The sequence below is a fragment of the Alligator sinensis genome, unplaced genomic scaffold (assembly GCF_000455745.1).
Source record: "Alligator sinensis unplaced genomic scaffold, ASM45574v1 scaffold982_1, whole genome shotgun sequence".
NCBI lineage: Eukaryota > Metazoa > Chordata > Crocodylia > Alligatoridae > Alligator > Alligator sinensis.
The window spans coordinates 702162-713408 of NW_005842470.1; the positions used below are offsets into that span (position 1 = coordinate 702162).

At 42.6% G+C, this 11247-nt stretch overlaps 1 protein-coding gene across 2 annotated transcripts in view; it reads right to left on the reverse strand.

Annotated features, from left to right (window-relative positions):
* Nucleotides 1-3061: 3061 nt before the first annotated feature.
* Nucleotides 3062-11247, reverse strand: part of LEPROT — a 38880-nt gene continuing 30694 nt past the window's right edge. Inside the window, exons 5-6 of one of the 2 annotated variants that reach the window (XM_025212554.1) lie at nucleotides 9382-9446; nucleotides 3062-3268 (exon numbers count right to left, since the gene is read on the reverse strand). In XM_025212554.1, the coding sequence (XP_025068339.1) occupies nucleotides 9428-9446 (19 nt within the window). In that variant the 3' untranslated portion in view covers nucleotides 3062-3268; nucleotides 9382-9427. The remainder of the gene's footprint in view (nucleotides 3269-9381; nucleotides 9447-11247) is intronic. The other variant, XM_025212557.1, reaches the window with a different exon arrangement.

The window sequence follows — 11247 nt, forward strand, 5'->3', positions numbered from 1 at the left end:
AGGTGTAACCAGATTCCAGGGCGGGAGAATAGAAAAACTGTAGGTGGAAGGGAAGCCAGAGTGTGGAGAAATGAGAATAATACTGCTCCTTGTTACTAGGTATGTGTCCTCCTGTGGGATGAAGGTTAAAATGATGAATTTTTAATACTTCTTTGGGTAATTGCACTTTCTGCCCCCTCTCTGCCATCTTTTTTTTTCCCCACTTGGCCTGCTACAGTAGTAACACTGGGCAATCTGTAATGTGATGTCTGTTGGTTGGTTTTTGCTGTACCTTCCCCTTCCTCTCTACCCCTTTACCTTGGCCCTTTCTTGATATTTTTCCATTTTCAAAATACATCCAGCAGTCCATTATATTTGCACTGTCAGACTCCTGTCAGTCTGCTTCATTACTGTTGATCTCAGCACATCCTGTCATTCTTATTTAACAAGTGCTCTTGCAGAGCCTTGTGCACCAGCCTGAAGCATGCCATCCTCTAACATCCCTGTTTACAGCTGGATGACTGAATTATACTCTGCAGGAGGCCTTATGTTAGCACAAGCTATCGAAAGATAGCATGACACCAAGGACTAAATCAATCCCTATTCTAACTCCAAGGAAGCCAAGAAGTAGATGCCAAATGCAACTGTAACCTTCTTGGCTGCCACGCCAGGACCTGAACCAGAGACCTCCAGAGCTCAGATCATGAGAGACTACAGCTGGGTCTGCAACAGCTCACATCCTCTGTAGATTAGCAGAGACAGGGGCTTATAAAAATACATCCACCACTGTGTTTATCAAGCTGAAGAGCTTGATAACTACAAGATTCATATCCATACCCAGAAGTGTGTCCAAAAGTAAAAGAGTCAGCTAAATTTATATCCAGTGCTTTTTCCCCCCATTAAGGAGAGCCCTCTCAGTGCCCACTGCTTCTTTCTAATGATTCATTTTTCCATTTTCTGAAAGGAGGTTTTTCCCCTAATGGTTCCCTTTCTGCTTAGAGACCACATTATGGGTCACATGCCACTTGATACAGATTTCCAAGCTACAGCAAGAGAATAAGGTAATTCAAGACTTCCCTGCTCTGCAGAGATGTTCTCAATACTTAACAGGGCAAATGTGTTCCTGACAGCAGTCTCTTCTGAATAAAGATGTCTTGGAGAAAAAAAAAAGAGGAAGATAGGACAAATATGATGCAGTTTTATATAATGTAAAAAAAATTACTAGTGTTTTAGCAAGGCTTCTTGATTCCAGTAAAAACGCCTGTAGATCATGCACTTACCTACCATGAATTAGCAGCTGGACAATATCAGAAGCAAAGAGGATAATTGAATGAGTGAAAATAAGCAGCATTAGCAACTTCAGACAGGGCAGTCTGAGGGCTCTCCAACAGTCAGTTTGTTTTTGCTTCTTATTTGTCTTCTGGATGCACACTTTAGTCAGTTTGTAGTGCAGATGTACATGAATGATACCAGGGGTCAAGAGAGACATTGCTGGTCATGCAAAGTTACTTTTAGATACTGCTGTAACCTAGTCAAAAGTACAGTTTTCTCACAGGCTTAAGACAAAATTATAATCACCTGCCAAAATGATAGCAATGCTCAACATATAACCAAAAGAGATAAACACTGTAATTTCCTACGCAAGAAGTATTTCCAAAAAAGGAGGGCTTTATAAAATCCAACAATCATGCCAGTTTCTCAAATATCCTTCTTTTAAGATTTGTACTCACACAATATATCCAGCCAGAGAGGTATTGAATAAAAGTAGACTGAGAAAGTATTTTGCAAAATTTCAAGACAAGTATCCACAGGCTTATTCTAATTTTATTGCACTTGGGAACTCAGAAGTTTTGTATTTGGTGAAGTTTTCACAAGATGCTCAGTTTCACATCGGCGCATTGCTACAATGAAATCCTGGCTGAAGTTAATTTTGCTGTTTACTTCAACAGCGGCAGAATATCACCCCAAATGTTTAGATATGAAAATTGTCGTCATCCAAACAAAATTTCATACATTTTCAAGTCTTTTTACCAAAACAAAACACGTGCCATTTCTGAATGCAAGCGGACCCAATCAAGAGCAAAAAACTCAGGGGCTTTTCTTTTAAAAAAGCTATTTTGTAAATCTGTTTTATATGGACCTCTTCAAATATGCTCTCCTGCATACTCGCAAACAGGTGAGAAAAGGAGGGAGCATACACTGGAGAGTCTTTGCCTCACCTTTATGACTTTACACAATTCTGGCTAGGTCTACATCTCAAATCATGCCTTCTACTATGTCCTGCACTCTATGCTCTGACAGCGAGGTCAGCTTTAACACTGTCTCACTCAATCCCATCTCTTTGCCTTCTTTCAGACTCTGCCCCAGACACAGGGGGCACCGATACATGTGATGGACCTTTGATCCAATGCATGCTAATTAGCGTACATCAGAGCAGACTTGATTAATCGAGCGTTGGCACGCTCCAGCAGCCTCGGCATCACGTGTATTTAGTGGCACTTTAAATAAAGCTCTTTGAACAAGCTTTAGTTAAAGCAACCCCACTGCCATTTTGAAGTGCAGAAAGCTGAATACACGTGATACCATGGGCACTTCAAATTAGAGTGGCTCTGAGAGCTGCTCTAATTAAAGTGTCCCCCTCCTACCCTGAAGCACGTATACAGCTGTTCAGGATTACCACTCAAGCTTGCTATACAAAGCCGCCAACATTTTAGCCAAATCCCTCAAGATTTGGTCTTTCAAAAATGCCTAAAATAAACACCCCCTTTAATATAATGCTGGGTAAAGAGGAAGGAGGCTCAAATGAAATTGTGTCTCTCTACAGAGCCTCAAGTTTTGCACGTTAAAAAAAAAAATAAATTAAAAAATAAAAATCAATCAGTCAATCAATAGTCAATTTTGGCCACACACAAATATAAAACTAGAAGAGTTAATTTTCTAGCCTCCAGAAACAGATACCTTCCTTGACTAGACTATAGTTTCATTACCTGATCCTACAACCAACTCGGAAGCAGCAGCCTTCAGCTCACATACAGCTCCATTTATTTCAAAAGTCCACCCAAGCACATGTCATCAGGGCTATGAGAGGAAGCACTTTTATTCATATAACAGGTGCAGATTAACACAGCACAATAATACAGCATAAGTAGTTTTTTCTTTTCACTAGATGTCAGTGTCTTTTTCCTCCTGTACTTCTGTCAGATTACATTATCAGTGGCTCTAAATGTTACTGAAGAAATAAGACATCCTGCTACAAGCCCAATTTGTTTTTGAGTCAACCGGGGAGGATCTGTGATGTAGTAGATAAAAGAAAAGGCCTTGTAATTTTAAGGTATAAGTTCTATTCCTGATTGAGCAAGTCACATTATAAGAGTTTGGGGAGGATTAAATTATTAATATGGCTAAAATAACTGAGGATTCATAATGAAAGATGCTACACGAGTGCAAATACTAATAACTCCCCAATTCCATTCTAAGTACTAAGCGAACAAAGCCATACAATTATCAATAGGCATCTTAGGGATAACCATAGACATCTGAATTAATGCCATCAACATAGCATTTCACTAATAATTGCACCGATATCTACCTGCTGTTTTCTTCTCCCACACCACTTCTCATTCCACCCACTCAAGTTCCAATGAGTGCGGGCAAGGGGGGAAATCAATTATCAAAAACAACTAATGAAACAAACTTCAAGAGGTTTAGTTGTGGCAGGAGGTTCTGGTGTTTAAGTGGGAGCAAAATAGCCTAAAACCTGTTCCCAGGCTTCTTATTTAAGTAAAAATACAGTAATAATAAATGGTCTATTACTTCAATTTTAAAGTTTGCAGAAAACCAGGGAAATGCTATCAAGTTAATGCAATTACTAAAAGTGCTACAGGAAAACATGTATTGACTGATTCTTGTAATGAGTTTACCTACAGACTTCCTCATTACCTAGACATTACAAAAGAGATTTAGTGCTGAGAATAAAATTAGCTTCAGTAACTTATACCTTGCACCATAACCTAGTGGAGATGTGCACTATAACATGTCTACTTAAGTGTCAGAAGAACAAATGGAAGAATGAACATTGTTTTTTGCCCCTTGATTTACTTAAACTATTTTACAAAGAATAAGAAAATCCAAGTTTTACGTCTGATAACTGATTCCAAGAATCTACTTGTTGCTGGTTTCTCTCTATTAGTCTAATTGTTCTTGTCAGTGAAGAAAATGCAATGTGCATAGCCACGAGTGATGTTATCATTAGCTGCTAGTTTCTTCCATCACTTGTCAGTAGCATCATAGTTATATAGCAGCAGCTAGAGTTGGAATTAAGCTAATTAGGACTTTTGTCACACCAAGTCAAAAATAAGGATGCTAAAGAAAAACCTAACATCTTGCGAAGTTTCAGAAGATCCCAATATTTACACTCACCTCACATGAAAAAATGTTTTAAAATGAAAAATAGATATACATGTACTGCCAGATCTCTATTACTTTGAAGTATCATAAAATAAAAGCCCTTTAGTAGTTTATGATTAATCTGAATCCTTCCCATGCCAGACATTACTTAGAGCACAGATAAGGTTTTATATTCATTATGAATATTAAAATAGTGATAAGGAATAGAAAACCCCATGCAAGAGTTGGTAAAAATATAAATAAATAACAAAGGCCAGGTAAAAACATTATACTTATTGCATGGTAAATGCACAGAGAGCACTCTACAGCCATAACTGAACAGACAGTCAGGGTGCATTGATTGCTGTAAAAATAGCGGATCCCACTCTAAGATAACCCCGGGTGGATGTGGTATCAGACTTCAGCATTGTAGGTTAGAACACGGTAACAAACATCTGTACCGGATCCCATCACGACTTGCATTAAGTCACATTCCACCAGCAACCCATGGGGCTTTGTGGCACCCCATCACAGGGCAGCGCCCTAGCCTCAGCCAGAGCCCCTCTCCGCGGCCCGAGCACCAGGCCAGCCCATCCCCGGGCTGTCACTGACAAGAGTCAGCGAAGCCTCTGTCCCCAGGCCCACCCACGTCCTCCTTCTGGTTAGCATAGATCCGCACAAAGAAATAAGCATAGATCTGCTTATTACTGAATTCTGGCAATGGGCAAATTCCCTAATGGACATGAAGCTTTTGACATAAAATCGTGTTTAACTCCTGGCTATTTAACATGGTTCAGAATGGTAACGAGATAAGTCTGGTGATGAAAATGCCCTCTAAACCCAGCCTCTACCAAGGTACACCGAAACAAATTGTATTGTGCTTTTCAAATGCCATTCCAGAGTCCCTGGTGTAGAAAGGAACCCCAACTCCTATTACATGAACATGCCCAGATGTACATCAGCACACCTATACATACCAATATGTAGCATCACTACTTTCCAACTTGTTTTGGAAAACCAAATGCATGTGTAAAATGTAGATTGTAAGAAATACTTCTGTTGCCCATGCTCAATATATGATGCAGGACGAGAAATCCATGAGTCCAGCTTACAGACATGAAGTCCCAGAAACCTTTGATGCATTCAATAGACCATAAAGAAGCAGAGGGTGTTTCTCTGTTCTCATGTCTTAAAGCCAAATTCTAATAATTCTGTTCACTCAAACAAAGGTCTGTGCACTTGGTAGAAAGCTGGTTTCAGACAGTCTGTTGCAGAATTTGAGGTATGCTGCTGGGAGTTCCCTGGATACATACACAGGGCAGCTAGCTCCAGGAACTCTTTTTTTCATCAAGCTCTCACACTGATTGTTTTATTAGTTACCATTTTACAGTTGTCACTTTTCCTGGCTATATGAATAATGTCCAATAGTCTTGCTAGTGTAGCCAAGGTAACTTGGGTATACACTCCCCTTCTCCAATTGAAGGGTATTGTTAGCTGGCAGGTGTGCTGCGGGGTGGGAACTGCAGACCGCTCAGCTTCTCTCCGTCCCTATAGAAGCAGGCCAGGACAGTCAGGGGACTTAAGTTAATGTAAATAAATGTGTATATAGTTATCACAAGGGAAAGGAACATGGATATAAAAATATGCACTATATATATATATATTAATTAAACAATACCCTCTGGGTAAATTATATAAAACCTTATACCAGTGCTCCAGATACAGGTAAGTCACAGGTAAGTATCTGATCTGAAACAGATAAACCCCAAAGATAAATTTAATCCCAAGGGGAAACCCCAATGCTCTTGGGATTTTCCCAAGCCCTATAAAGAAGCTAGTAACTTTAGGGGAGCCCTCTCAGTAGGACCTCCCCTTTCAGGAACCCTTAACTAACCGGGAGGGGTGGGGGGGGAAAGAAGACTCCCCTCCCCTGTGGGAATCCTTTTTTCCCCAGACTGGAGGGTGGTCCTCTCCTCTGCACCAAGCTGCTCTCTCACCTGCAGTGGGCTTCAGTGAGGAGGTCAGTGCCCCTGGAACAGGGCTCTGCTATGCAGGGCTTCTGGGGCCTCTGGCTTGGTCCTATTGGCTGGCTCAGTAGCCTGATCACCGTCTGGCTCTCTAGACTCAACCTTTTGCTATAGTTTGGAGGCCTGGGCTGCCTCATGCAGCACGAGGCTCGGTCCACACCTGGACCCTCTGTGCAGCGCCTCCTGCACTGAGCTCCCAGCCTCGTTCTGGGGGTTGAGGACCTGAGCTGCCCAAGCACTCAAAAGGTCCTACTCCACGCACTGGCCTGTGCACCGTGTCTCTGGCCGCATGCCAGAGATTGCAGACCTGAGCCGCCTCACGCAGCTCCCAGGGTCTGGACACCGTGTGCCGTGCTGCACACCAAGAGCCTGGCTGCTGGAGCCGTCTGCCATTCCCCACTGATAGAAGTCTTCAGGGGTGCTTCTGGGCTACTGCTTCATCCTGCTGAGCAGCTCTCCTCAGCTCTTCTAAGCCACACTCTTCTCTCTTCCAGATGTGTGCCCCTCGTGCTGGGCACGCAGCTCCTTTTATACTCTCCAGGGCTCCGTCCCTGAAGTCTTCCAGACCTGAGTGTTGCAGTCTACAATCAGGTCCATGTGTGGGGGAGGGAACGACGACTCTTCTCCGCCTCCCCTCAGGAAAGGGGCGTGACTGAATTCCTCTTGCTGCCTCCTGATTGGGGGATGAGCTCCACCAATCAAAACAGCAAGATTTCAAGCCTGGGACACAACCCAAGCTCCAAAAGTCAAGCCTGCTACACTAGCCTTAGTGCAGTGTTCCTTTCTTAGAGCCTCTTAGCAATCCCAAAAAACCCCATCTGGGACAGTGTCTATGGTGTTCCCCATAGGAAACACCTCACATTCTTCAGTGGTAGGAAAGGAAACTCATTCCCTACCTTCCCAATCTTCTGCCTGCAAAAGCAGCAGTGATTTTATTTTCCCTTCTGAACCCAGTAGATTCCCTAAAATCTGTACAGAATTTAGGAAGCCAAGAGACAAACAGGGCCATGCTCCTGAAGCCCTGCTAAGTCAGGTTGTCCCATTTATCAGCTCATGCACCAGAAAGGAAGACTTAGGATCACCAGGTATTTGGTACTATGTCAATAGTCCATCAGTTATTTTTTCAATTGTCCATCAGTTATTTTTTAATTAGTTGGCACCCTAACATTAGCAGTCAATAGCAGGCATTGTATGTGTCAAGGACAAGCAGTAAAACCACTACCTGTCATGGCAATACAATACATTATTTACCAAGAAATTGTTCAAAGGTTTTCAAAGGCATTGTTTATTTGCACTCAGGGAAATAACACCCCTATTGTGTGTTTTCTGAAGTGGTCTAATAGAGCAGAGAAGTTTGGTGGGGGAGGTTGTTTTTAAGTTTATCACAGTCCTTCAGTCACATGCAACCTGTTGAAATAGAGTAATATTTAAATCTGAAATTGGGCTCATCATTTTTCAAGGATTCAGGGCCTAATCCTGCACTCACTAAAATACACCCCTCCACCTGTTGGGCTCGGCCTGTGCAGGCAGGCTCCAAGCACCACCCCACCAAAAAGGCTAACTTTTGTTCTGTTTGCTCCCAACCTAACCTTGGGCACTTAAAATAAAGCTCGAAAGTTAGAGCACTTCTGCCTTGGGCTTCTTGAAGGCCTGTACTTAGCCAAAGTGTCTATTTAAGTACAAGATGGTATTTAACACTGAATCCATATGAAATGATTTAATAAATTAGCCTGAAAGATAATCACCCAAAAAGGCCAAATGTATCCCAACCACTTCTGAAGATACAACTCTAAGCCTTCCTGGGTGGAGAGCCCACCTTGTGGTCTTATGTTGAATACCTGCTGAGTACTTATGTTGAGTATTGCATCCAGTTTTGGACTCCACAATTCAAAAAGGATGTGGAGAAGCTTGAGAGAGTCCAGAGGAGAGCCACGCACATGATCAGAGGTCAGGAAACAGACCTTATGACAGGCTGAGAGCTAGTGAATGTGTGTGTGCGCGTGCATGTGTGTGTGGAGCCCAACTTTGGACTGTTTGCTCCGGTCTCAGACTGGAAGCAATATTAATCTGGATGCCATCTGCGAGGCATGGACTGTGGTATATGGAACTCTTCAGCCTGGAAAAGCACAGGTTCAGGGGTGATCTGGTGGCTGCCTATAAGTTTATAAAGGTGGTCACCAGGATCTGGGGGAACATCTGTTCACCAGAGCACCCCAAGGGAGACAAGGTCGAATGGTCACAAACTCCTCCGTGACCGTTTCAGGCTGGACATAAGGAAGAACTTCTTTACTGTCCGAGCGCCCAAGATTTGGAATTGAACCACCTTCGGCGGCAGTCTAGCACCTACTTTGAACGCCTTCAAGAGACACTGGATGTTTATCTTGCTGGGATCCTATGACCCCCTGCTTACTTCCCACCCCTGGGGCAGGGGGCTGGACTCAAAGATCTTCTAAGGTCCTTTCCAGCCCTAATGTCTACGAAATCTATGAAACCTGGCTGCCTTCTTTCTTGTAATACAGACACATCATTCCATTTTATTCTGCCTCTTCATTGTTTACTAAGCAATAATTAAAGTTTTCTGGTTGCCCTAGAACCACCTATTCAGGACATTCAAATGGAACAATTTCCACTGAAGCTGGACTGTGCTCATGAGGCACTGATGTCTTTATTAGTCATACCATCTCAACTAGTCAATGAGAAGAAGATGAAGGAGTCATGACCTGATCAGTGGGAGTTGAATCAGGTTCTTAAATTAGGCCAGTTTATTTATTCATGTAGGAGTTCTATCAGCTGAGTAAGTATCAGGTCTTCATTAATCTGAATTCTGCCTTTGGAAATATGGTGGTAACTTAGTGACTTCTAAGGCCAGAATTATACCTATGCAGTTGTAAAGGTTTGCCACCAGTGCATTGGTTTGGAGCTAAATATTGCTACAGGAAGAAAATAAATTATATATGTTTTCCCATGCTGTATTGTATCGATATCCTACCGTAGCTGTTTCATCTGTGTAGGTAACTCCTTCCTCATTCTGGTCATTATGCAGAATTCTCTAAGCTTAAGGGAAAAAAATCCAGGATTTAATATTAATGAAAAACATAAGAACAATCTTTTCTATGCCTCTGCAAATACATCTTTGAAGTTAGCTATCCTGAAGGACATATTACTTGAAGAGCATGACTCCAGGGCAATTATCACAAATGTTCTGTGTCCTATTGGTAAAGTAAATATTACGTAGTTCCAAAGACAGAATTATGGCTAGAAGTACATATGCAAAGCCATAGCAGCAGTTTTGTGTTAGGATCTTATCCAACATTCACTGAAGTCAGTGGCAGTCTTTCTACTGATTTCACAAGGGCTTCGGATCAGGCCTGGAATGAATGAGATAGTAGTGAACTTATGTATAAAACTTTTTTCTGTATACAAGCTAATCACAGGACATTTTTACTGTGCCAATTGTTCTGAAAAATATGGTTAGCGACAGGCATCTATACATAAACAGGGATTCCAGGCCTTGTCAGTGTTGCATTTGTGCAGTATTTAAATTACACAATATCATTATTTACAGAGTATATAACATTATATGCATACAAACAAAACAAAACAAAACCAATTGCCAATTTCCTGTTTCAATAAAAATAAGAGACTGATGATCCCTGTTTAGATTCTGGCTGGCCCCATTATATCTAGTAAAGTGAATCCGAATAATCTACAGTATCTTCTAAAGAACATTTCATGGTATTCACCTTACGCATGAGGTTAAGGTGGCATGGGCACTAAGGCACATAGCTGACAACCCAGAGGTTAAAAGTTTGAGGCCACAGCAGAAGTGCTCGCAGTGAGGCCCGTCAGATTCCAACAAATCTGTGAATTATGCTAGATACCTTGTCACAAGGACACAAAAAGGAAAGGAACCTTGTCTATAATATAAGCCCCAATTAACCAACACAGTCAGTCTCACCTCCATCCTTGGCAAAGTCTTTGAAAAAATTATCAAGGCTCACATTTGTGAGAGCCCGGCAGGAAAAACTATGCTGAGGGGAAACCAGCACGGGTTCATAGCAGGTAGATCATGCCTGACTAATCTAGTCTCTTTTTATGACCAGATTACAAAACACCTGGACGCAGGAGTAGGGGTTGACGTCATATACTTAGACTTCAGGAAGGCCTTCGATACGGTATCCCACACCATACTGGTGAACAAGTTAAGAGGCTGTGACTTGGATGACTACACGGTCTGGTGGGTGGTGAATTGGCTAGAGGGTCACACCCAGAGAGTCGTAGTGGATGGGTCGGTATCGACCTGGAAGGGTGTGGGCAGTGGGGTCCCGCAGGGCTTGGTCCTTGGACCGATACTCTTCAATATCTTCATCAGCGACTTGGATGAGGGAGTGAAGTGTACTCTGTCCAAGTCTGCGGATGACACAAAACTGTGGGGAGAAGTGGACGCACCTGAGGTCAGGGAACAACTGCAAGCAGACCGGGACAGGTTGGACATATGGGCAGAAAACAACAGAATGCAATTCAACAAGGAGAAATGCAAAGTGCTGCACCTAGGGAGGAAAAATGTCCAGCATACCTACTGCCTAGGAAATGACCTGCTGGGTGGCACGGAAGCGGAAAGGGATCTTGGAGTCCTAGTGGACTCCAAGATGAACATGAGTCGGCAGTGTGACGAAGCCATCAGAAAAGCCAATGGCACTTTATCGTGCATCAGCAGATGCATGACCAACAGATCCAAGGAGGTGATAAGTCCCCTCTGTCGGGTGCTGGTCAGACCGCAGTTGGAATACTGCGTTCAATTTTGGGTGCCACACTTCAAGAGAGATGTGGATAACCTGGAGAGGGTCCAGAGAAG